Here is a 27623-nt window from a genome sequence, read left to right on the forward strand (position 1 = left end):
TGGAATAGTATTCTTTAGACCTTGGTGGAAAGAGAGTACCGCGCACTAATACTAAAGAAAGACGGCCACACCCGCAATCTTCCGATAATGGTTTAAACGATGATTTCCACTGATCGATAAAGGCAACAACTGTTTCATTTATTATTTCGAAGAATTTTGTAGAAAAGATAAAAAAAAAAAAACAAACTTAGAGGCTCTGGCATCCACAGTGGAGAGTAATGTCTGAAAGAAAATAGAACAAAGGAATTGAAGCACGTGATGTATGATAACATTATTTATCTTTCAGTGAATTCAGGAGGTCTTACGAATTATATATAACGTTCTGGCAGTGCTAAGATGTAAACAGAATAATGTTGTTAGGTCTTTTCTCCTATTATTCCATTGACTGTCTTCCCATCGCGTAAAGAAAAATAATACAAAAAGAAACATGAACGCTTAAATGTTTAGCAAAACCTCAGTCTGGTAATGACATGCTATGATGATTACTTGAGAAAGTAGTGGCACTAAAAAAATAGTGTTTTTCATAATACATTTGGGAAATGTTCTTGAAATAGTAAAAAAAAAAAAGTTAGGTATTTGAGGGCCAAAAGGCGTTTTTATGTAAATAGGACAAACGTTAGTATACGTTTATCGGTGCCTATGTCTTCGGGGATGTACAGTACTCTTGTATACACACACACACACACACACACACACACATACATATATGTTTATATATATATATATATATATATATATATATATATATATATATATATATTATATATATATATATATATATATATATATATATATATATATATATATATATATATATATATATATATATATATACATATATGAGAAACTGAGATTCACAATAAATACTGCCATGAAATTTCGTCTCAGAATGATTCTGAATATTTATGCGAAAGCCTGCGAATCTTTAACCCCGAATTTCGTTTTTTCGGTTCAGTGATTAACAAGCGCTGATTGAGATTTACCGAAGCGTTGCAGGTATCTGTGTTTATCGCATCGAGCCGCTTGGCGAGACAGCAGTATACGAGTACTTTACATCTGAATTACTCGGCTTTCTTGTATTTCTTGCCAAACTGTCTCTTTTATATATACATGTATACATATATATATATATATATATATATATATATATATATATATATATATATATATATATATATATATATATATATATATATATATATATATATGTCTCAAACAATCGATATGTTGGCAATATACATAGTTATGTATGGAATACAGGCACTTGCATGTTTTGTATTTTTCTAACGTAATGTTTCTCATTATTTTAGGCAATAATGCAAAACAGTTTGGCAATTAGAATCCCCAACTATATAAGTCTTTTAAAAACTATGGCTGTTTAATAAGGTTGTGAAGGCAAACATTGGTTAACTGTGGTTTTTATATAACTTTTTAGTTCGAAGTTATTTTCGATCCTCAAAATAATAATAACTTGTTGACCGATTACTTGATTAATTATAAGTAAAAGAGATTGCAGATGGTGGAAGATTCAAGTTTTCTTTTTAAACAAATCTAACTGATTAGTTCTGAAAGTCCAATATCGTCGCTTTGTTATGCATTATTGCACTCCTGCAATGCTTTGGCGCTTTCTTTTTTCCAGCATATATTACCTTTTATTCGCTTATTTTAGTATGTTTGCATTTTTTTTTTATTTGCTTCAGTAACTAGGAAGCATTACCAGGAGAAGGATGAGGCTTGACTTCCGGAACCAGATGGTGACGTCCTACAGCCATTTGCGGTTGGTGTAATTGATGCCTTTCAAATGAGATTTCGGAATAAGCTCTGTCTTTTGTGAACGTTGCTGGGTTTCCTACTTGTAATTAAGAGTTACTCGCCATGTCGTAAAAAAAAAAAATAAATAAATAAACATCAGTCTGAGGTAATCGTAGAATCAAGTGGCCCACTATTGTTTATAGGGAATTAACGCCGTTGTTATCAAGCATTTGCGATGGAATTTACTTGCTCGGTTGTGAAGTTTACTTGAAAATTATCTTTAATGAATTCTGGTGGCCAGTTGACACCATTTTCTCTGAGTTTTGATGGAATTAGTTTTGACAGGTTGCATACAATAAGCGAAAAATGGGTACTCAGAATTCTTCAGCATATTAAAGAACTTGAATTTAGTCTAGTTATGCTTTTGCCGCTGAGGCTGCTGTTATTGGTAACAAATTTGAAGTGAAATCTTTCCACTGATGTTAACAAGTAGTGTAAATACACGGAATTACGATTGTTTTTATCGTTGTTATTTTGTCCCGGCACTTTGTCATCACTGGGTCTAGAGCGTTTCGGCATTTCATACGTATGTATGTATATAAATATATATATATAAATATATATATATAAATATATATATATATATATATATATATATATATATATATATATATATATATATATATATATATATATATATATGCGCACATATACATACATGTGTTGATGGATATATGTATATGAGCGAATATATAGGCACCCTCAAGTGAAAACCATCGTAGCATCGAATCTCACGTTGATTAGTAGTCGTGGGTAACTGGTATTTAGAGAAGTGGATTTTTGTACCAGCTGCCCAAGGAAGAGTTGTGGATCTAGAACAGAAACCAGTTTGGTAAGGGCCCAGTATCCCTAGGAGCCATCCGTTTAATGGGCCACCTTTTCCTTTTCTGCTTTTTATCTCTTTTGCCTAAACTTGTACCTAAAAGTTGCCCCATATTTCAAGCATGCAAAGAGAGAGAGAGAGAGAGAGAGAGAGAGAGAGAGAGAGAGAGAGAGAGAGAGAGAGAGAGAAGGTAGGAGGCATGGGAAGAATGTTTAGATGTAAAGAGAACGAATGAATAATATACATTATAATATATATATATATATATATATATATATATATATATATATATATATATATATATATATATATATATATATATATATATATATATATATATATATATATATACAGAAAAGAGAGCGCATACATAATTATATCAAAATCTGTTTTGTTTTATAATGACGCCAGCTAACTTAGCTGTTGTCCGAATCATCAGGAACCGTTAATTCATCATATCGTAGCGATCTCACATTGGAAACCTGCAATAGTGATTCCTATGGTAACCTAGACCCTCACTGTTCCAGTTAAGGTCTTACTGGCAGTATAGTTTTTAATCCAGTCTTCTGTTTCCTAAACTTAGTTTTTCTGAAAATGATATTCTTTTTAAAATGGTACAGCGATGGAATTGAAGGAGTGAAAGATAGCTCCAGGCGAATTGACGAAAGGAAGAGAATTTTAGTCCAGGGCAGCTTACGTACAGCCTTGCTGGCAGTAGAAGATGCAGGATGCCGGAGGAGGGGTCGACTGTGCAGTTATATAAAAAAATTATGTAAAAAGTGAACTAAAAAAAAAAAAAAAAAAAACAAGAATAATCGATCTTCAAATCAGGTTGTATTGGTTGAAACCTGAGAAGGGGAGCATCTGCAGAAGGAGAAAAGAAAGTCGGGTGATAGGAAACATCTCAAAGAGTGATAGAGATGGTGTTTATTGAGAGATGAAAGAAAACTTTGGATGACCAACAGGAGAAATGCGCAGAACTGGAGATGTTTACATAAAAACCATTAGTTTTTTTGCTAAGAGAAAATATCAAGTAACGGACTTTAGGATGAGATGACTGAAACTTGCTTCACTTGCCTCGCTAGGAAACTTGTCATGTAGGAAATGTATGCAGATGGATACCTGAAATGAAAAGCCTTCCAATATCGCATGACGACATCACTGACTAAAATCGTAAGCCTCAAACTTAGCCAGAATTTCAAGCCCGATGCATTTCCAGGACTGCTGTCAAGCTCAGGAAGTGTGGTTGCATGCATACGGTGAAATGTTGTAACATGTAACATTCTTTTTGGCACTCGAGACCTGCCACTCAACCCCAATTACAAGCGATCAAATCAATCCATCGGTGCTCTGAAGCCTTGTCTCGCTACTGCAAGCCGTCCATTTCTTGATGGTTTGGGGCGAGTCACTCACTGTCACTTCTGTACACACACGCCCTCGTAAGGGGCCACTTCTTTTCCCTTGGCTGTCGACGACTGCTTCATCTCAGTCTGAATCTGAATCAGATTCCATCATCTATATACATTATATGTATATATATATATATATATATATATATATATATATATATATATATATATATAAATATATATATATATATATATATATATATAAATTTGCGTGCGCTGGGATTCAGGTGAGGTCGAATTCCATGCATAGTATTCTTTTCCAAGTTTCAATAATTTAATTACACATACAAGTTTTCACATTTTCAAAATGGTTTGACTAAGCAAACATAAGCTGAGCGCCGCATCTGTCAGCCGCGGTTGAATGATGTATGTATGTACAGTATGTATGCATGTATGTGTGTATGTATGCATGCGTGTGTATAATTCTGCAGGTTTCATGATCCGAAGAGGCTGGTTTGGCCAGGTTTGATTATGATGATGAAATGTAATCGACCGAAAAGTACTTAAGTAGATCATCTTGTTCATATTCCAGTTTAATCATCTTGTTCATATTCCAGTTTAATTGTAGAGTCCCTTATACAAAGTGGTAATAAGTCTATAATAATCAGGAACGTTAACGGTATTCTTAAATCTGTGTCAGAATTAGTTTCCGTAGTGGAGTTGGGGAAAAGTGAATTTAGATCATCACTGTAAGAACAGAGAGAGAGAGAGAGAGAGAGAGAGAGAGAGAGAGAGAGAGAGAATGGCTCACCGAAACTTCTGTGCTAATGACTTTACTTTCCGCAATTTCCCAAACGGTTAATGGTAATCTTAAGGGCGATTAATGTCACAACTTAGGCTGTGTTTATTTGAACCTGAAGTGGAACTAAGTATAGAAAAGAAAAAGGAGAGGAAGGAGGAGGAAGAGGAGAAGGAAGAGGAAGAGCAGGAGGGAGCCGATGGAGAAGTATTAGTATTTGGAGCAATAGTAATCAGAGAACTGCAATGGTATCAGCACTCGATTCTCTAGGGAGATTCGCTACTTACTTTGAACCTCAAGACGTCGAAGGCGACAGCTCTCTCCTCACAGCAACGCTCTTGTGATGATCCACTTACCGTGATGAGTTTATTCTCTCTCTCTCTCTCTCTCTCTCTCTCTCTCTCTCTCTCTCTCTCCTTTGATCATAAAGCCGTTCTGTTGATCATAAAGCCATTCTATTCAAAGAAATGGTTGCATTTTCTTGCAGTTCATTTGATCATTTTGCATGGCAAAATTATCAACACCTCTCTCTCTCTCTCTCTCTCTCTCTCTCTCTCTCTCTCTCTCTCTCTCTCTCTCTATGGTTGCATAACTTGTCGCATTGTCGCTACTCCATTCTTGGAAATGGTTGCATTTTCTTGCAGTTCATTTGATCATTTTGCATGGCAAATTATTCTCTCTCTCTCTCTCTCTCTCTTGTTCTCTCTCTTGTCTCTATTGTTGCTAACTCCATTCATGGAATTAGTTGAATGTCTGGCAATTCTCTCCCTGCGATGTTGTAACCTGTCCCAATCGCTTGATTTCCAGGCCATTCATGGAACTCTTGTTTGCGTCTTCGTGTTTAGGCTGTTCGTCAAAGGAGATCCCTTCCTGACAGTTTAAGCTTAAATGATATACAATTACATGAGTGACCACATTCACTATTACTAATATTCAAGTCATATTTGCAAACCACTAAATAGTAACATCAGTTAGGATCTCTCTCTCTCTCTCTCTCTCTCTCTCTCTCTCTCTCTCTCTCTCTCTCTCTCTCTCTCTCTCTCTCTCTCATTTTTGCTCTGCTTTTTTCTCTTTTATCATGTTTTTCCATGTTGACTCCAACTAACTGTCTTGCTCTAACATTTTTCCCATGCTTTGTCTCTTTTGTTTTGAATTTTTTTGCGCTCTGTCTCTCTTTTGCACCGAACTTTTCCAGCGCTCTCTCGTCTCTCTCTTACTCTAAATTATCCCTTGCTCTCTCTTTACCTCTTTTGCTTAGCTTTTTCTTGTGTTTCCAACTTTCTTCTGCTAAATGTTCCCGTGTGTCCTCCGCTCTCTCCCATAGCCAAAGCTTTCTTTTTGCATGCGATGAACTCGTTTGTGGGGTTGCCCATAGGAGTAATTTAGAACAGGTAGTCACTCTGGTCAGCTTTTTTAAAAGGACGAACATTCTCTCTCTCTCTCTCTCTCTCTCTCTCTCTCTCTCTCTCTCTCTCTCTCTCTCTCTCTCTCTCTCTCCTGGTTTTTGTTTCACGGAAATGACCCTCGAACGGGTTATGAAAGTCTGTGGGCATTTTCGGGCTCTTGTGGTTTTGGGGTAAGTTTTTTGAACTTCATACTTAAAGGAAATTTCTCGTTTGCATTGCAATCTATACTGATTGGTGCTGAGGGCAGTGATAATGAATTCATCGTTATTCTCTGAGTAAAAAACTAATGTATATAATAAGCCATTTTTTAAATAGTGGAACTTACGAAACAGACCTAGTACAAATGGGACAAGAGTGAAAGTTTAGTATTATCAAAAGCATGCATTACATTTCAGTAACTGAGGGTTCCGTCCACAGTCGTAATCTGTTGATCCTTTTCAAATCCCCATCAGTATCACCATTCCATATCACGGCGTTCTCACATTCCGAGCACACACCGAACCTACCTCATCCCAGTCCCAGTTTTCCAGGCAGACGAGGCATCGTCGTCTCTCCCATTCTCTCGAAGCGCTTCGACCTTCCGGCCAATTATCGTTAATATAAAGCAGCGGCAAATCCAACCCGGGGACAAATCCACAGTACCACACCTGTCTGGGGAATCTCCGCTTGCAGGAAACGAAAACCTAAATGGAGCCGCGTCTTCTCGTTCTCTCGTTTCCAATACGACTCTCCTTTTTACGAGGTCTCGTTACATATTACTGACGTGGTTCCGGGTGGGGTGTGCGAGGGGAGTGCTTCCTCAGGGGGTTGGGGGAGGACGTGGGGAGTGAGGGGAGTGCTTCCTCAGGGGGTTGGGGGAGGACGTGGGGAGTGAGGGAAGTGCATGGGAGGACGAAAAGGGTAGCAGAAGGGAGTGAGTGAAGTGATGCATTGCCCTCATTAACGTAATTATAACTGCGGGCTGTGGCGTCACAATGAGGTATTTCAATCCATTCCAGGACATTTCATTACAAGGAATAACAATTACGGCGAGAGATAATGACCAGCATTTTGCAGTCGATGATGGTGCGCGCTTCCATTCAGATCTTGCACTTGCACATTCGCCACCTCTCTTCTTCTCTATTTATCTGCCTCACCTTCCGTCATCCTGCTCTGTGTCTCCTTCTTTATGCTCTCCTTTCCCTTTTGAGTATTCTCTGTTTGAAGATTTGCTTGCAGATGTGTCTAATTCGTATGACCAGATACAGTCATAAATCCATTCATATTAATATCATCTCTACTTTTACGAGAGAGAGAGAGAGAGAGAGAGAGAGAGAGAGAGAGAGAGAGAGAGAGAGAGAGAGAGGAGTGATACGAAAAGTCATCGTGACATCTGATTTCAGAACTGAACTATGGTAACTATGTAAAAAGATAAGGGATTTATATACATATGCAACAAAATTTATTCATTGATGTTAGTCATGGGTGAGTTATAATGACGAACCCTCTGTTGAATCAGGACCCTCAGAAAATACCACATTAACCTTTCATATATATATATATATATATATATATATATATATATATATATATATATATATATATATATATATATATATATATATACAGTATATATATATATATATATGAGTATATGTGTGTTTGTATATATATATATATATGTGTGTTTGTTTTATATATTACATACACCGTATACACCGTATACGCACACACACACATATGTACATATGTGTATATACATGGGCAAGACGTTTAACCATGACTGAGGAGTCAAATTCCACGAAGTGATGAGGTAAAGTGAATAGTAGTTCATTACAAGCGCAGCGATATGAAGCCGTTTCATAGATATACTAATATTCTTTTTGTATTTCGTGTTACCTTTTGGTACTTTTTTCAAATCTACACCATATTCTTTGGAAGCCTGAATTTTACAAGTCAGTTGCCCTTGTGAGATTGTTCCGTATAAATAGGTTCATCAACTAAATAATAATAATAATAATAATAATAATAATAATAATAATAATAATAATAATAATAATAATAATAATAATAATAACATATCAAGAATGTAATGACCTTCATCAGAAAAGTAAAGTGTTGTGTCAGTCTTTAGATCGAGCTTTACGATTGAGCAATGACACCTCCGAAAAGAGAAAGCTTGGCTCTGGAAACATATGGTTTAGTTCAACCACAATTGCGGTGTCTGGGAACAATGGCTGGGAGCATTGTGAGTGTTTCCCTACTTTGCTTGCATGACATGTAGGTATGCTTTGCTACTCAAGTTATTTAAGGCTTCGTGCGAAAATAATCAGATAATACATTCATGCACACACACAATATATATACACATATATGTGTGTATTTGTGTGTGTGTATTACACATATGTGTGTGTGCGTGTGTGTATGTATGTATGTATGTATATATAAAGAGAGGGAGAGTAATTTTTTGCTCTGGCGTTCAGATTTACTTCTGTCAGGATGACACTGAGTTTTACTTTTGTTCTTTGGCACAAAGCAAGGACATGGCGGGTAAGAGTGAAGAACGTTTTGTATTTTTACTCAGTTAAAAAACCGTCATATTTCATGGCTATTTCTAATGCAAATAAGGTTCGCTAAGAGGTTTGCAAGAAACGAACATCGTGCGAGTCACCGTACCATTTTCAGTATTTTACCTGTAATCAGTATGTTGTTTGTGCGCAAGAAAAAGAAGCGCATATACAAGAGGTAGCTTTTGCCGTATGATTATTAACATAACTAACACATAATAAGGCAAATGTCAACAATAACTCCTAAAAAAAGCGAATAAGAAATAGAGCTTTAAAAATCACAAGGATGGCAAGAACACATAAGTAACACTAATAATTTATTGACAAAAAACATTAAGAGTTATACAATCACAATAGTTTGATCTAAGAACTCTTAATTGTCTATTATGATAAAAATTCGTTAAAAACGGACCTTACAGTCAAGTTAGAACTACTGTATAGAGATTTAAGGCGCCATTAAAACAACTGGTACACATTCTGAAGTATAATGAATTCAACAGGATGTGCTAAGACCATGGCCCAAATAATTTAGGATATACAGTACAGTAATTATATTCTTATATCACACCTAACGCGGGAAGAGGCCAATGAAAATGATTTTCGTCCTTAGAATTAAGTACAGATGATCATTTATTTATATACAGTCAATAATTGTCGGAAGTGGCAGACTAGGAAAACGGAAATGACACTTCATTGTTATATGGGATGTAGGACGTTATAATGACCTACAGTCCATTATAACCACGACGGGGTCAGTACTTTTGTCGTGGAATAAGTTGAGTTTGTGTTATTCCTCTTTTCATAGTCACTGTTTGCTTGTTCGTATGTTTACGATCTGTGTTTTATTTCCGTCATCATCGGGACTGTGGCTGATGGCTATGAACTGAAAATATACACAGTGTAAAAAAATTCTCTCTCTCTCTCTCTCTCTCTCTCTCTCTCTCTCTCTCTCTCTCTCTCTCTCTCTCTCTCTCTCTCTCTTACCAGTGTCTTCATCCTGTGAAAAAAATTTATCTCATAAGTTCAAGAACTGCCGGCATTCAGTCATTTGTTAATCGTTCTTAGTGATTTTTTACTTATTGCTAAAATTTTGAGCAGTGTCCTTTCTGTATGCTGGGAAGCTAAATAGAATCTTACGTAAAAGGAAACTGGTATGAACTGCAGTGTATAATATACCAGGTAGTTTATATACAGTATTTGACTTCCGATCTTGGTTTTGGCGGGAGGAATTTGGGGCTGACACATTCACAATTATAAACAGTATCATTTTATAATCTAATGTATTATTTAAAAAAAATAACTACTGATAAACAATTTTACTTTATAAATGGGAATAACGATTATGCATTGCGTTCGGGTTAGTAATGCAGCTGTTGTTGTGATTTCCATCAATTACTAAACAAATACCCTTTACTTTGAGGGCCATATCTTCGTCTTATTCGTTTATGCATACTTTTTATTTCAGAAATTTTGTTATTAAAAGTCTTACTCACAATTTCCACCACACTTTTTTCCTTTATCATGGATTGGGCGCACAAGGCCGCGTATGGTGTACTGGAAAGTAGTTCGCTGGTTTTGTTCGCTCAGCTGATGATTACTCGTTCGTGATTTAGGGGAACCGTGTTTGGTAGCTTAACGTCAAGGACAGTCATTGCAGTGTGGAGTAGAGCCATGAAGCAGAGAAGCAGTGTTTTACAGTACATATGAAATTGTTCTCATTATCAGCATCTGAAGCATGACAGTTGCACTCCCCCTCTCTCTCTCTCTCTCTCTCTCTCTCTCTCTCTCTCTCTCTCTCTCTCTCTCAGACAAACACACACTCACACACATAGGCATGTGCACACACAACTTTCTTCCCTTGCATAATCAGGATCAAGAAGGCTTTCATCGACAGCTTCAGTATTATTCTGTATTAGTGTTTTCTTAGCTGACAGCCTCATTAACAGCGAAAGCATGTAAATATGAGTTATTGCTTGTATACACAACTGTATTGCGCACATTTGCATACAATGTTTTAATGCCAAAGCAGCATTTGGTGTCATTCATCCCTTTATCATGAACTGCGCATGTTTCTCCAGGCCACTGTTAAATGAGCCCACCCATCCCCACCCCATACATTTAATGAGTTCCGGATGTTGCTATAGAGAGGATACAAACAGGAGATACGGTAGAGAAATTTTTGGAAATGCTGAAACTCCATAATTATTATCAGTGATCTCCATTTCCCCTGCTGTGTTTACTTCGACCCATATACGACATGTTAATGATATTTTGTAAATATCTTTTCTTATCTCATATAGGCTACATATCTTGTGATTACTTGTTCCTTGTTCCTAAGCTTTTATTAGCTTCCTGTAAAAGAAAACTATTGAGATGGCTACTTGTCTGTCCGTCCGCACTTTTTCTGTCCGGCGTATGTTGATCATCCACCCTCCAATCATCTAACATATCAAATTGCAGCCATCTAGCCTCAGTAGTTTCATGGGTTGTGGCTGAGAGTTTCATACAGCATTATACAATGTACAGAAAACTCGATTGCGCCGAAGAAACTTCGGCGCATTTTTTACTTGTTTTTTATTTATCAATAAAATGTTCATTTCCTAAGCAGTTCATATTTATTTTCTTATAATTGTTTTTGATAAATGGTATGCGCCTTTGATTTATATATATTTTCCTGGTCACAAACTGAAGGGCAAAGGTATCCTGCTGGTAGAGAAAAAATGAGTCAATCTCTTCCATTTTTGCAGGCACCCAACTATTGCTCCCAATAACCAGAAGGGAATCATCTCTGTACAGACTAACGACTACAGACGGACACAACAACCATCGAATCATCTGTCCTATTTGAGCCGTTTTCTTCTCATCTACCCTTAATCTTCGTATTTAGTTTTATGGCATTATTCCTATTTTTTTAGATTCCGATTTGATTTGTTTAGTTTGCAGGTAACGTCTGCGACCGCGTACTTCTGCCGACTGCGCCCATTTATTCAGTGAGCTAAAATCTACGTGTTGAACTGACTGATTCAGTTCAAACTGATGTCTTGACAATAATGGACCTTGATATCCGAAGCATTTAGCTTGCTAAGATAGTTTATATGTACAAAGAAACGAAATCTGAGAATTTCTCTTCACGCAATATTCATGAGACCCATACACATACCTCTAAGTGCTCCCATGACTTTGATCCTTGAATTGTAAACAGAAACTGGAAATAATGGCAACGTATTTCATGCCACTAGATTATCAGTAGAGGAAAAAAATACCAAAACTATCCAAGCGAATTACGAAGGGGATTGGTGGCGGAAAGGATGTTGCAAGAGCGAGCATTTTTACTTTTAGGTAGAAACTGGTAAATTTTGAGTCATTCGAGATCTGACTTATTCATGTGGATCGGTGGGTGTCTTAAATGCCATGATTTTAGGAATGTTGGGTTAAAACGCCTATTCACAAATTCTTACTTATAGATCGTGTCATTTTTTTTTCAAAGTTGTTGCATTCCCGCCCTTTATTAAATTCAAGATTCCCAGCGAAGTAGCTTAATTTGAGTTGCTGAATTCAAGGTGGATTTACAGTGAAATCCGCGAAGATTATCAAGGTAATATGACATTTCTTATTTGTTTTAGACAATCGTGAACTGGACTGATGTTGTATAAACGCTGATTTCCGTAAAGTGGCCATATCAAAACGTTTGATAAATAGAGTGCAGAAAGATAAACATGGCGCATTCAAAACAATCAGAGACACGCTATATATATATATATATATATATATATATATATATATATATATATATATATATATATATATATATATATATATATATATATTATATATGCCTTTGGAGGTTTCCTTTTTTGAATCAGGCCACTTATTTATGCGTTGAGCTTTGTTATGCAACATTAACAAAGTATTTATTATAATTCTTTTGAACCTAAAATATTTTTAATTTGAACCATTGACATCTACTACTTATATTCTGTCATTCCATTGTTTGTATTATCAGCCGACAACCCGTGAGGCCAAAGAAAAATGAATTTGTATTTCTTGTTCATACAAGACTACAATGCAAAGTAAGATGTTCAGAATGACAAGTAGTGACTTCAAAGAATAAACAGTTAAAACAAGTAGTAGGAAATATGCATATCTGTTAGAACGCGTAAATATTTTAATATATTTAACATGCGCTGGGTATATGCATGGCCGCATTTATGCCCCGCTGATATGCTTTCTCGATTATACGTCTTTATAATATGTCATTAAAGAGATAACTTGATGGGATGTGGTGGGATTCTTCATACCATTTTCATGCTCAGGAAAGAATGGGCGAGTTACATGAATTTCATTCGGCATAAATCATTTTATTGATTTAAGCTTCAAATGTCGGCAGTGTTGCTTTTTGACCTTAAACATCTCCCGATAGGCTTCAGTCTTCTAAGGAGTAATTGGCTATAATTTTAGTCATTCTTGTTCTTTGTAAAGTAGTTAAAAATGTTCTTTAAAGATGACGTCATTTGCGGCAATTGAAAAAATGTATTTTCTGTAACTGCTTTTATATTACACATAATGTAATACAAAATGAAATATAAATTCTCTCTCTCTCTCTCTCTCTCTCTCTCTCTCTCTCTCTCTCTCTCTCTCTCTCTCTCTCTCTCTCTCATGCTTCTCGGTCCACTTAGCGTTTTTTGTTAAATTCGAGTGGACTTGACAGATTCCTTTAAGACTGAGATGAAAGGAAAATAAATCTAACGTGAAAAATGTTCTATGCTCATCCAAGCAACTTATTCTCCTTTTCACGGTCGAAGGCTTCTACGGAGAAAACGTGTTCATCAGTGTCTGATTATGACCTTGAACCAAGTGTGAAAGACATTCTCCGACGTATGTGCCTCTTTTCCCATAAAGTTTTTAGATAATTTTTTGCCGATTTGTTTTGATGTATGTAAATGAGGTTTGTTATGGTGGTATTTACATATGATAATTTGAGGGAACTCTTCAGTGATAGTAATAACAAATCTCAACATCGTGGAAATGATACAAACAAGAGCTATTTCATTGTTCCTTCAAGCGCAGTACAGTACGCCATGCGTATGCCCTGTAGCACGTACATATCGCATCTTGTTAAAAAAATCATAGCAGTCAATGGTGTGTCGATGGATCTGAAGCTGAAAAAAAAACCATATCTTAAACATACTTGTGCACTCTATAAGGACTTTACCATGTATATCCACTCCTGCTAATATTTAGTGTACCTCAGTTTTATTATCACTATTGAAGAAGCTCCTGTTGGTAAGGCAAAGTTGAAGTCGATTTGCGCCGGAAAATACGATAGAGAAATATAGAGAAATGATGGAATTTCTGTAGACAGGATCTAAACCTGTGGTTCTCTTTTATTACCACGCCCCTCTAAAACTTGGTAAAATTCCTCCCAGATCAGGAGGAAAATAAAAAAAAGAGAAAGAGGAGTTTCGAGGGACAAGGAGGGGTAAATAATTACAAAATAATGGAGGAATGGTAGACGAAACTGACGTTTTAAGACGATACATTTGCATTTTTTTTTTTTTTTTTTGTAAACTTCTGAAATGTTCCTCACTCTTGTTAAGAAAATAACGAATATAATTCTAGAATTTTTAAATTTTCCTAGGCCTCGTGCCTCCTGAAATTGCTGACGTCCCCCTAGGGGCCGCCCCCCCAGGTTGAGAACCACTGATCTAAACGGATCTCTACGGTAGAGGATCGAACGCGAGGTCTGGAATGCTTTAAGACGACAGCAATCGATGCCGTATAGTATAGTCATAAATGAATCCCACGTTTGCTGCACTTAAAGGAGTAAAATGTGTGTGGGAAAACATGAAATTTAGGAAATTAATCTCCGATTATTGCTTTACGTTGAGATTATAGAAATTAGACTCCCAAGTGCTAAAAAGCCTGCTAACGAAATCGAAAGCTCTGATGGCAAAACGACATGGTCTAGTATCATATGTACGAGATATTACGAGAGAAAGGAGAGTTGTACAGATTTTCATCTTTGTGATGTTTAATGGTTATCTGTAGCCAAAGAGTTTTTGGATTTTGTGCATGAATTTAGTCTTGTCAGTTTTCGACGAGTAAAATGTCAGAAAAAGGAAATGTATAATTAGGGTCTGCTCATGTGTGATTCAGTATGGTTGCGTCCTCGCCACTGTAAACTTGAAAATTCTGTGATTTTTGGGTGTTCTGTCTCAGACGATTGCGTTTCTGGCCCTCTCAAAGTACTCTAGCTACTGTTTTCAAATATAAGTACTGAATCACCCTCTGTTTTGTTCTTTACTGAGACTTGAAGTTTTGTTAAGCGAGGATTTTGTGAAAATACGTGCGATACTACGGTTAGTCAGTTTATGGTAACGATAAAAATGACTAGAAAAGATTGTTCAGTGAATAGAAAATTGTAAGGAGGTACTGTTATACGGTCAGATAAATTGATTTATTTCTTTTATTAATGTCAAGGCACTTAAGAGCATGTAATTCCTCTTGAACTACCGTTTAGTTATCATTAAACGATCACCAAAGTCATCGAAATTTTAGATAGTTTTAAAGAACTAGGGTTATTATGTATTGTTTTTTTTCATTTCTCACAAGTTTCAACAGACTTGATAAATGCCTTTATATTTATAATCTAAATAGAGAGCATAAGGAAAATTAAAAGCATGATTTTGACCTACATTGCAACGATAAGTGGCAAGTTACGGCAAATCATTGCATGATGCAGTAACTTTTCTATGATGGCTACGTGACTATAGAAATTTTTGTGAACTACACACTTTTTGCTCGCACGTTGTTGCTATTTGCAGTCTTATGAAGCTGATTTTGTCTCAGGGCTACTGTTTTATTCAGGAGATTGTATACATTATAAATAAATTAGCTATTTTTAACAGCTCAAATTGTGCCTCTTAGCTGGACTGAAAAATTATGAACGTTGTCAATAGTTTCTGTTAATTGTAAATTTTATAAGGAAATCTTTTGTACAAGGAAGAAAAAACGCGTTTCTGTTACAATGTAGAAAAAAGCTTGCCTCAGTTCTATTGTGCATTTAACGCATTTATTGCTTTTTTTATTGGCTATAATGCAATTTGCAATCCATTATTCAAGCAAGACATACTCCCTTACCAATATCCCACCGCCATCGCACCAAGTCAGAGTTGGGAAAGGACTGATTGACATCACAGAAATGATAAAAAGCGGGCATGCCTCAAGCCATATTTGTTCGGCCATGACAAACAGTCGTTGTTTTTACTGTAAAAATATTTGTTGGTCACACAGAACAAACTTACGGACAAGAAATAAATTTTCGTAAATAGTAATGTCTAGAAATATTTATGCCATTTGCGAATCGCTGTTTGTTAGTAAACAGATCGAACAGTGAAAATATGAGCTGAGTTAGGCAGTTACAAAAAAATCTTACTTCATATACGTTTGTTTGCTCTTTCTACCTCCAGTGTGATAGCCACTGTAAAACAACGTTTGCACAAACGTAGCTAAGAGCGTGTGCACATGCGTGCAAGTGTATGCCCTTTCTCGGTTTGTGTTATGTTTAACAGTAGTCAACAATTTCTGATCATAACATCTAATCATGTTCATAGTGTGTTCTCCGTGAGATCACTCTTTTTATGAGTAATCTGTTCATGTAACTCAAATGCATATGTGCGCACATGCTTACGACCCATCTTCATTTGAAGAATCTCGGGTTAAAACAAAAAAAATCTGCTGCGAGAAGTATAATTTTCCGGTATCCTGGCACGACAGGAACAAAACATTTTCTATGTTTCGCTTCTTGAGTTCCGTGGAATAAGAAAATCACATTCTTCAGAATACTTCTGAAAACTAGATCAGCGGTGATGACGCATAGAAGGCTATAGAGGATCCCTGAAATTTTATGATAAGGGAAAAATGTTTGAGCTTTACCTTCTCCTTAAGAAGGATCATATCCTCATCTTAAAGATAAGCACAGATATTACGCATGGCATCCAGACGCGGATGTCCCACAAAAGATGTCTCTCTCTGACGCCATGTGATTCCCATTTTAGGGGTGACATGAGAACTCTTTTCTATCAATGAGTAACTTTCCTCGCTTCGAAGCGTCTTCTCTCGTTCTTTGCTATTGCTATCCGAATATTTGTTTCCGTGGTGATGCTGGCTGTTATAATAATTAAAGACTTTCTCGTTTAGAAAGTTCCAATCAGTAAAACTCTTACGTCAGGCGATTTTAAATACATGATTATGGATCGCTCCCGGCTTACTGCCCCCCAGTCCACACAGTTGTAGATGGATATCTATATATGTTGAGGTCAAGAAAAATAGGCCGATGGCTAGCGATCCTACTCCCACCATTTAAATTTGCTAATTAACTGGAAGGCTGTTCCCTTCTGGTGTAATTCCAAACAAGGAAAAACTCGCGTTTAGTAAAAATAACGAAATAAAAATATAGTTATATATATGTATATATATACATATATATGTATATATATATATATAATTATATATATATATATATATATATATATATATATATATATATTATAAAATATGTGTATATATACACACATATATACAATATATATATATATATATATATATATATATATATATATATATATATATGTGTGTGTGTGTGTGTGTGTGTGTGTGTTTATATGCACACACACTCAGTATTCGGGAGACAGACCGACAGACAAATATTGAGGCGCAGAGAGAAGAGAGAATAAGGAGAGGAAGCAATTCTACCTCTCCGCATCAGCTGAAACAGAAAACCCAAGTTGTTGAAGTTGAAAATTGCAGAGCAAGGGATAATGGAACCCTAATCTGTCAGTCTCCGCACATCCGGACTTGCATTTACAACTCGTAAAAGATTTTGAGGCTTCCGAAATAGACCTCTCTCTCTCTCTCTCTCTCTCTCTCTCTCTCTCTCTCTCTCTCTCTCTCTCTCTCTCTCTCTCTCTCTCTCTCTCTCTCCAGGGTTTTAGCAGTAGCATGAGACGACTTCTCATTTTCTTTTTAACTGTGTATCAATATTCTTTGAAGAAAAATAAAGTTAGATTTATTCACTGCACCTGGCATTGTATAGCAGTTAGTGTGAGAAGGTATCATTATAAAATTTATACTGTAGATTTGTCTAATTTTAAATAATGTGTTTGCGGTTATGTTGCGCTTTTATGCAGTAGTATGCCTGTTGAAATCTTGTGTGTTACAATAAAAAAAGGAGTTAATAGTCGCTAGTTTTAAAGCAAATTTTCATTTTATTCATGCGTATGAGAAAAGTTTTGTCGCTGAAGTTGTATGTGTGTGTGTGTGTGTGTGTGTGTGTGAGTATAGATGCGCGCTCACGTACAACGGCTTGGCGATTTTTTTGTATATTTTTCTTATCGAAAATCTAAACGTCTTATAGGCATGCCTACATAATTTAACCATCGAATATTAAGAAATATAATATACAGTATGAACATAACATTTTATGTGCCTCAATATCATCAGTAGTCGTGGACCTTAGCTCTTAATTCCATATGAATGGCAGCGTCAACTCAGCTCAGAATTGCACATTGAAACATATGGGAAAAGCAAGTCAGTCCGAGGGGGATATCTTACGCAATATCCTAGCTTCTGTGGATAGAGTAAGAATTTTAAGTTTCAGAGACAGACGGACAAACTGGAATACCCATGTAAAAAAATAATCTAACCAGGTTCAAATGTTAAAGAAACTGACGAGAATCAAGGTATTGGTTAACAATATTCTCAAAGAACATTAGTCAACCTCTGAATATAAAATTAAAGATATAGCTCATAAAGACTCGTTGGAAGCTCCAGCGCTGGGAAAAAGAAAAGACTTTCCAAAATATATAAAAGGCTTTTTATAGCTCATAAGTAAAAAATTTAACGATTGTGCACAATTTCATTCGTCAGCAAAGGGGAGACTTCAATGCTACTTTGGGTGATTCGAAACAGAACTTGCATTGCATTCCTTCTCTCTCTCTCTCTCTCTCTCTCTCTCTCTCTCTCTCTCTCTCTCTCTCTCTCTCTCTCTCTCACACAAATGTATACATATATAGATAAATAGATAGATAGATATTTGCATAATCTTTATGTTCTATAACTTTTTCATAGCCCACTTGTTATGATTGCTGGTGAAAAAACTGAACTCTTGCATAAGAACAGAACTCCCATAAATGTTATTGTTTGTTTTATTGTCTGCCGTAGTGTTTATACTAATGACGTCACGTCCTGATCTTTCTCAGTGACGTCATTTACAGGATTACTTTATGAGATTTATACTGTTTCGTCGTCATAATAGAAAGCGGGAAAAGGCCTCTAGCTAGTTGTTATATCAGCGGATATTGTTATTTGTATATTTTACATCTGCCAGCGTGTGTGTATGTGTGTGTGTGTGTGTGTGTGTGTGTGTGTACAGTAAAGCATATCGTTTTTAGTATAAGATTTTATATATTTTGTAATTTGTTACTGTGAATGCCACGTACACTTTAGGCTCATCAGGCCATGTGCATTTTCAGTGGAGACACCATGAATTGATGAATCATTGTCACCTTGCAGCTGCAAGGTCTCCGTAACTTTATGGTATTTTTCCAAAAATATTTCCCAGACAAAAAAAAAAAAAACTAGAAGCTTCATAATTTGCAAATATAGGGGCAGTTCACATAATGAACATAAACGTTTCAAGGATAAATGGTTTAGTGATTTTAAGCATCCTGTTTTGATTATCGGTCTAGATAGTCTGTTGCACAACCCCGGCTCGAGTGGAAACATTTCCACTGTATTTAGAAATTGCCTCTCCGGCAACACCAGCTCACAGGATATATAACCGCCTGAATTGGCCGAAGTCATGACACTCGCATTTGAGAGCTGTACTCGTCGTTCGTCTCAACTAGTTTTCGTATTTTTGTTGTAACCACCAGGTAAGGAATTGTGAAAGAAATAGCGTTTGCAGTGTGGAAACTGTCTCTATTTCCTTGGATTGTGACTGATCGCGCGCGCTGTGATTCAGTTGAAGTCGGCTGCTCAGAATACCGATGTACACTACTTATCTATAGACGTGTGTAGTTTTCTGCGTTCATTATATATATATATATATATATATATATATATATATATATATATATATATATATATATATATATATAGATATGTATATATATAGTAGAAATATAAACATATACAGTATATATATATATATATATATATATATATATATATATATATATATATATATATGTATATATAGATAAATAGATAGATAGATAGTTAGTTAGTATGATCTCAGAAGGCCTACAGATACCTGTCAAAAACTGCATCGACTCATGTTTCTGTATATGAATATTTTGTAAGCTTATCTTTTCTTAAAATTCCTATATATTTTATTCGATTGCCTCATATAATTTTGAGTCCATATTTATGTGATGGTACATTTCATGCATCACTTCTCTGATTTTATCCTTTCTCAGAAATAATCGATTTCATACGTAACATCATAAAGGTTCATTCTGGAATAATGTTTATTGCCTTATTGTTCTCTTCCCTCTGTATAAACAGCTTCATTGTTGGGACAAAAGTGCTTCTTGAAATAATAAATTTGTGTCCGTGTTTTTCCTTCTGCTTCTTCTCTTTCGAGCGATGAACGGGAAATCGTCGCTACCTACCGCCGCCGGTAGAGGCGGTGGTGGCGGTGCTCTCCAAACCGGTTTCTGATTATCTTTCCTAATTATTTGGTTTGAAATATTCCACGCAAAAAACGGGCCAGTTTTCTAGAGACGAATTATACGTCAATTAAAAGAGAAGGCAAAAGTGCTCTCACTCCATAATAGCGACTTTCATAACATGAAAACCATTTTATGAGTTCGTTGTCATCTGGGATTCCAAATTGATTTTGATTTTTCACGACGGTCTAATGAGAGAACTAATGACGGTTTCGAATTTTTGCCCCCCTTTCCCTCATGTTTTAAAATCGCTGATAAATTTGACTTGATTGAAGTCGCCCCCTTCTTTTTAATTGTCTCTCCCTCTCTCGCTCTCGCTCTCTCTCTCTTTCCGGTGGCGGCCGACTATGCCTCCTCCCCCCTCTTGTCGTCCACATTCTCCTAACCTGCCACCTCCTCTCTTTCCTATTCTTTACCTTATTCTACCCTTCCTCCCTCCTCCCCAATTCCTTATTAATACCTCTTCACTTTTAGCCCTCTACCTCTTTATCATATTCCTTCCTCTACTTCTACCTCCTCCTCCTCCTCCTCCTCCTCCCCCTCCTCCTCCTTCCCATCTCTCCACATCCTCAGTACTCCGCGCTCTCCCCGCCTCCCGGTTACCTTGTTTCATAGTCCACCTGTTTTTCATTCTTCCTCTCGACGACTCCTCACATCCCATTTTCCCTTCACAATGCCACTTTCTCTGCTCTTTTCATTATTCCTCTTACCACCTCCGATGACAAAGAAGCACATTTGCCGTCATTCATTCGAAATGCAAACCCTCCATCCATCAAGGGGCCCCACTCCCCTCCCCCTTAAAAATGATATATGTATGCAATGCAGGGATAACGATGCATGTGAAAGGGATCCGACTGAATACGTCCATGAAGCGATACTGCCACCGCACCCTCACTCACGATTGAAATAAGCCAGGTTTTTCTTTGAAGTCTTTCATATCTGATAATCCTTTCATCATAAAAATGGAGGAATGAAAAAAAGGATATTTATAAAGAGTCATTTAGTGATATTAAAATGGTATGATTTAGGACTTAACTCATTTTCCTTTGGGACTCAAAAATAGTTAACTGAAACTAAAAAGATTCGGCTTTTTTATCGGGGATTCTTTCGAGCTACACATAATGATTATGTAATGAAGCTAAATGTCATTCGCAATTTATTGCCCCGCATTTTTTCAGTCGAGTTAGTTCTTATTAATAATGTGTAACATGCACTGTACTTACTTAGCAGGTTCCTTACAGTTGAATGCCCTTATGAAAAAAAAGAAGCGATTTTTATCTTATGAATATTGTGAAGATCGATCCTACCTCTCCTGGGGCGGGGCATTACCTCGTCGAGGTTGTCACGTGAATTGAGAAAAAACATAATAATAACTAATGCAAGCGATTTCACAATATTCCGTTCCATGATGTTTGAGTGCTAAGCGTAGCTGCATTTTCATCATTTACACATTCACCCACGCATACACTTGTGAATGTATGCAATTTGCAAAGCGTTAAAGTAATTTAAAATGAATGGAAAGATATCAGTTCTTGCTTACTTATTTTCCTCTTACAAACAATCAGATTTGGCCCGTACATTAACCTCGGCTATGATTACACATCACAAAACGAGTTCAGTTGTCAGCGCCATACATCGCTGATGTGATTCTGTAGAGGAACGTTACCGTACAGCCACACGTCTAACCTGAAAATGCCGTCGTCATCAATATAACCATCCGGTGATTTTCATTCATTTAAAAAAGGTTTACAATAAAATACATACGTCTGTCTGTCTGTCTGTCACTCTGATTATATATATATATATATATATATATATATATATATATATATATATATATATATATATATATATATATATATAATCGTCATCAATATGACTATCCGGTGAATTTTATTCATTTAAAAATGTTTACAATAAAAATACATACGTCTGTCTGTCTGTTTCTCTCTCTGATTTATATATATATATATATATATATATATATATATATATATATATATATATATATATATATATATATATATATATACAGTATATATACGCGTGCGTTTGTGTGAAAAACCCATCGTAGGCACTCCAAAGGAGGCTGCCGAAACACCAAAATGAAAGAAGCAAAATGTTTTAAAATCAAAATGAATACTGAATGAGAACAAATTAGATGAAAATTATAAGAAAATTCTTACTTTGTCTAGACTTTTTCTTCCATCCATTTGTTTTTATGGTGTCATCACGTCACTTATTTCACAGTGTGATTGCTCATCTGAGATGCCATTATAATCTGTTTCGAGTCGGAGTCTGTAGCTCTCCTTTTCAGATTAGGATATGAAAAGCTAATGAGACGATTAAGAGTCCCCTGATGGCATCTTCTCTGTGGGTTCCAAGGCAACGCAGTTTCACATTTTGTGCTCTCTCTCTCTCTCTCTCTCTCTCTCTCTCTCTCTCTCTCTCTCTCTCTCTCTCTCTCTCTCTCTCTCTACATTTCTTCTTAAATTTTATATATATATATATATATATATATATATATATATATATATATATATATATATATATATATATATATATATATATATATATATATTTATATACTGTATATATATATACATATATATATATAATATATTTATATATATATATGTATGTGCTTTATAGTTTAATATATATATATATATATATATATATATATATATATATTGTGTATATATATGTATATGTATATATGTATATATATATATATATATATATATATATATATATATATATATATATATATATATATATATATATATATATATATATATATATATATATATATATATATTACATCCCCAATATTGAGCCACAAATATCGTTGAACATCTTCCTGGAGAATAATAACACCTAAGGGAATTATATTTAGTAAATGCTTCGTGACCAGTGGGATTCGAACCACTGCCTGGTTTAAAAACGACAATGAACATTGACTTTTGACTACTGGTGACGAAGCATTTATCAGTTATAACTCACTTTGGGTGTAAATTATTCCCGAGCTATAATGAACTGGATATTAAACGATATTTTTGGCTTGATATTTGTAAATATAAAAAGTTCACGATGAATTAAACCAAATTTCATATATATATATATATATATATATATATATATATATATATATATATATATATATATATATATACACATATATAAATATATATACATATCGGTTTTAGAAAAGGTGTTATATAGCACAATTATGCTGATGGTTGGAGCGAGGTGAAGCTGTAGCCTTTAAGGTGTAATTCAGAATGTTAAAAAGGGCAATTAGATTTGAGTACATGCAGAAAAGATTGTAACTGGTTTGATAAAAATGCGATGCAAGTACTGCTACAGAAGTGTTCTTTTCCGTCATTTTTTTTTTCACAGCGGTTTTTCACTTACTGCTCTCCCATGAGGTTAATCCTTTTTAAGAAAATCTTTTTTTTTAACTGAATAATTATCCTCCTGTTTTACAGCACTCCTCTTTGTGAACTCATCGGCGATCTACTTGTTTCTTCGTATAGTTGACACATTCTCTCTCTCTCTCTCTCTCTCTCTCTCTCTCTCTCTCTCTCTCTCTCTCTCTCTTCTTCCCACATTTATATCTCTGTACCAGTTACATGAGGGTTTCTAATATTTCAGATATACTTCTCAGTATCTAATTCCACCGACCTTCCAACCGTGCTTTTCGAAAATATTGCAACCTTTTTGCATCCCTCATCAGTTTACAAACTTAGATTTGTTCATTGTCTAACGACTTGTCTGTCTCTCTATCTCTTTTGGCATTCTACACTACACTGATTATATAGCTCTCTCTCTTTCTCTCTCTCTCTCTCTCTCTCTCTCTCTCTCTCTCTCTCTCTCTCTCTCTCTCTCTCTCTACCTTCTCCTCTCTCATATCTGTCACGATGCCAGATAAAATCTCTCTCTCTCTCTCTCTCTCTCTCTCTCTCTCTCTCTCTCTCTCTCTCTCTCTCTCTCTCTCTCTCTCTCCTTTTCTAGGTTAATGTAAGCTCAGCTTGATTACACTGCATAATTTAGAAATCTCGTGATAACTCCGGGAGTTCTTTTAAATGAGCCGTGAATACCGGAAAAGGTTTCTCTAGTACAAAACAGCACGACTTGGTCATGAAGTTTAAAAAAAAACGTTCCTTGATGGTCTATAAATCTTTCTCTCTTTTTCGGTTATCTGATTGGATCGATTCATTCGTCTGAGTTAATCGCGCAATGATTAGGATTCGTTTTCTACATTTTATAACGGAAATCTCCTTTTTGAACTGAATTGCTTTTGGGTTTTGTATTTTCTTTTTAGGTTTGAGTAAACACTCATTTATGTTATAATGAATCCATTCCCTCATATATAGCTGTGGTTAAAACCAGGGACCTTGAAAGGGGAGCTGACAGTTTGTATAACAGTGCTATTGTTCCTCGTAATTCACAGAGGTCATTCAAGGGCAATGAGCATTACGTACGTGGCTCAGCATTACACTTGTATGACCGTAGAACGGAAACGGCTGCCATTTTACTCAGTGTCTGTGAGAACAATTTCTGTTGCCGTTGCCTTGTTTTTCCATGTGGTAATCGCTCGCAGTCGCGTGCGATAAGGCAAAAGTTCACGCCCTTGGAACATTTATGGTAGGTACGCGTGCGTTTGTATGTGCTTGTTTCTGTCAAGCCGCCAGTGTAATTGTGTCACGGTTGAACTTATATCCTTTGCTTTCTCTCTCTCTCTTAATTTTCTCTCTCTCTCTCTCTCTCTCTCTGTACACATATATATATATATATATATATATATATATATATATATATATATATATATATATATATATATAGTATATATATATATATATATATATATATATATATATATATATATATATATATATATATATATATATATATATATGTATGTTTGTATGTGTTGTGTCTGTACACGCTCACATTTGTGTGTATGCATTCTCATCAGAAAAGTATTTTTTTTTTTATTAAATTAAGCAGTCATATCTTGCTCTCTAGCATCATGATTGAATGGGCGTCCTACAAAGGGATCATACTGGGTTCATTTGAGTATACTAAATTCTTATCATTTTCTTCCAGGTTAGCGCTCGTCGCCACAACACTTGCCCATCAACATGCAGGGTGTCAAATTTCTCGTCCTTCTTGTGGCTGTCAGCGCAGCCTCAGCCTGCAAGTACTTCTGCCGCAAACCAGGCACTTTCGAGTATGAGTGCTGTGACAACGGAAACCCTTATTTCACCTCCGGTAAGGAGAGAGATTGAACTGGTTCGGTTTTTTAATGATAGATGAATAGATAGATAAAAAGAGAGAGAGAGAGAGAGAGAGAGAGAGAGAGAGAGAGAGAGAGAGAGAGCGTGCGACTGTTAATCTGCTCAGTGTGGTTAATTATTTATGAAGAAATCAGTTTGGGGCATACAATGTAAATCTAAGGTTTAATTTAGGCAGAACAAATAATTATTTTTTGATAGATGAATATGGAGGCAGTTGTAACAAAAGAAATAAAATGTTCTTAAAAGTTCGTTCATTTAAATTGCAGTGGAAACGCTAAAATTACTTTTGAGATTAAATACATGATATAAAATGACTTAGCGGATATCATAAAATGAAAACGATGTCTTGAAGATGTGCAAAGGTCTAGGAACTCAATAATACGCAGGGAGTGTGATTGCTGAGAGATATTACATTTTTAGCATTCGTAAACTGATTATATTCTGTGTATATTCCTAAACTTTGACATTTATCCTTTCAGAGGAACCTGTAACTGTCGTGGAGGAAAAGGAACAAGCTGCTGTGACAGGTAATTTAAAAGGCTTTCGTTACGAAAAACTTCACTCCTTTGTAATTCCTCAAAAGGCTTCTTGTCACTTTTATTATTCGGCCCTTATTCGTCTCCTTTTTGCTGCGTTGTTTTTTTTAGCTGATAACAAACTCAGAGTACTTTTTGATATTATCAGGTTTATAAACAGTATACACCAGAGCGAAAAATTATATTGAAAAATGGCCATTTGCATTAGACGTCTGCTATAGCCACCCTTTAAAATTGCTCATTTTTTTTCGAAGCCCTTGACTAACTTCGCAATAATGATTTCACCATAGCCCTGTGAATAGACATTGCATTTCTTAAGGTTATTGATTTCTGGTATGTACTGTTGCTGCAACAGCTTTAATTAGCTCTAGAGTCTTAGGTTTTGAAGTATGTGATGATAATTAAGCGCAAAACTAATTTAAAGAAATTAGTAACGTGGCGTTGAATCTATCCATTTTTTATTTTTTCTGATTTTGTGCAGATTTTGTAAGGAAGTCCTCCAGACAGTAGATTAATGGGTGTCTGACTTCTAAGCCAGTGCAGTTTGGCAGTGATTTATAGTATATTAAATGCCAATCATTGAATAAGGAAAAATTTTGGTTTTCGACTAAAAAATTAAATGAGACACCGAGAACATTAAATGTTGCTTTGTTTATGTACATAAAACAGGTTTTTTATGTATTCTATTGCGATTACTTTTCTTTTCTTCAGAAGAAACACCAGCAGAGGAAGCAGCTGTAGTGGCAGGTAAAGCTTATTGCTTATTCTTATTTAAGTTTGCACCTGTGTACTATTTTTATTAACCTTAGGTAAACTTACAGTTTTTTACTTCAATAATATTCCTGGTTTGAGAGCGTTGTTTTTATTATAGATGATAGCATAAAGAATGGCATGTAGTAGTGACCACAACGAAATATGTTAGCATTCACCTTATGTTAACTGATACGGATAGTTACGATAATTAGTGTGTAATAAATGAAATAACATAAATTGCTCAGAAATTCCACCAAGCACTTGAATGAGCCCAAGTCATATGAAAATATTAAGTGTAGAAACAGAGTTGAAATTGTTATTAGAAAGTTAGCGAAAGACTGAAACAAAATGACCAATTTTTAAGGAAGATGTTAAGTTAACGATTTCAACTGTTTCTACACTTAATATTTTCATATGACTTGGGCTCATTCAAGTGCTTGGTGGAATTTCTGAGCAATTTATGTTATTTCATTTATTACACACTAATTATGGTAACTAAGGAAGATGTTGCTGTAGATGTGTGATGCATGTGGATATTTTTTAGTAAAATTTTGCCTGACTACT

The 27623-nt window shown here is 35.6% G+C and overlaps 1 protein-coding gene across 4 annotated transcripts in view; it reads left to right on the forward strand.

The window, feature by feature from the left end:
* LOC136826587 (uncharacterized) overlaps positions 1-27623 on the forward strand; it is a 43940-nt gene that overhangs the window by 5447 nt on the left and 10870 nt on the right. For 2 of the 4 annotated variants that reach the window (XM_067083804.1, XM_067083807.1), the window contains exons 1-4: positions 19545-19669; positions 25580-25744; positions 26250-26297; positions 27018-27053. In XM_067083804.1, the coding sequence (XP_066939905.1) occupies positions 25615-25744; positions 26250-26297; positions 27018-27053 (214 nt within the window). In that variant the 5' untranslated portion in view covers positions 19545-19669; positions 25580-25614. Of the gene's footprint in view, positions 1-19544; positions 19670-25579; positions 25745-26249; positions 26298-27017; positions 27054-27623 lie in introns of those variants that run through there. The other 2 variants (XM_067083805.1, XM_067083808.1) reach the window with 1 other exon arrangement.

The sequence above is a fragment of the Macrobrachium rosenbergii genome, chromosome 41 (assembly GCF_040412425.1).
Source record: "Macrobrachium rosenbergii isolate ZJJX-2024 chromosome 41, ASM4041242v1, whole genome shotgun sequence".
NCBI classification, from domain to species: Eukaryota; Metazoa; Arthropoda; class Malacostraca; order Decapoda; family Palaemonidae; genus Macrobrachium; species Macrobrachium rosenbergii.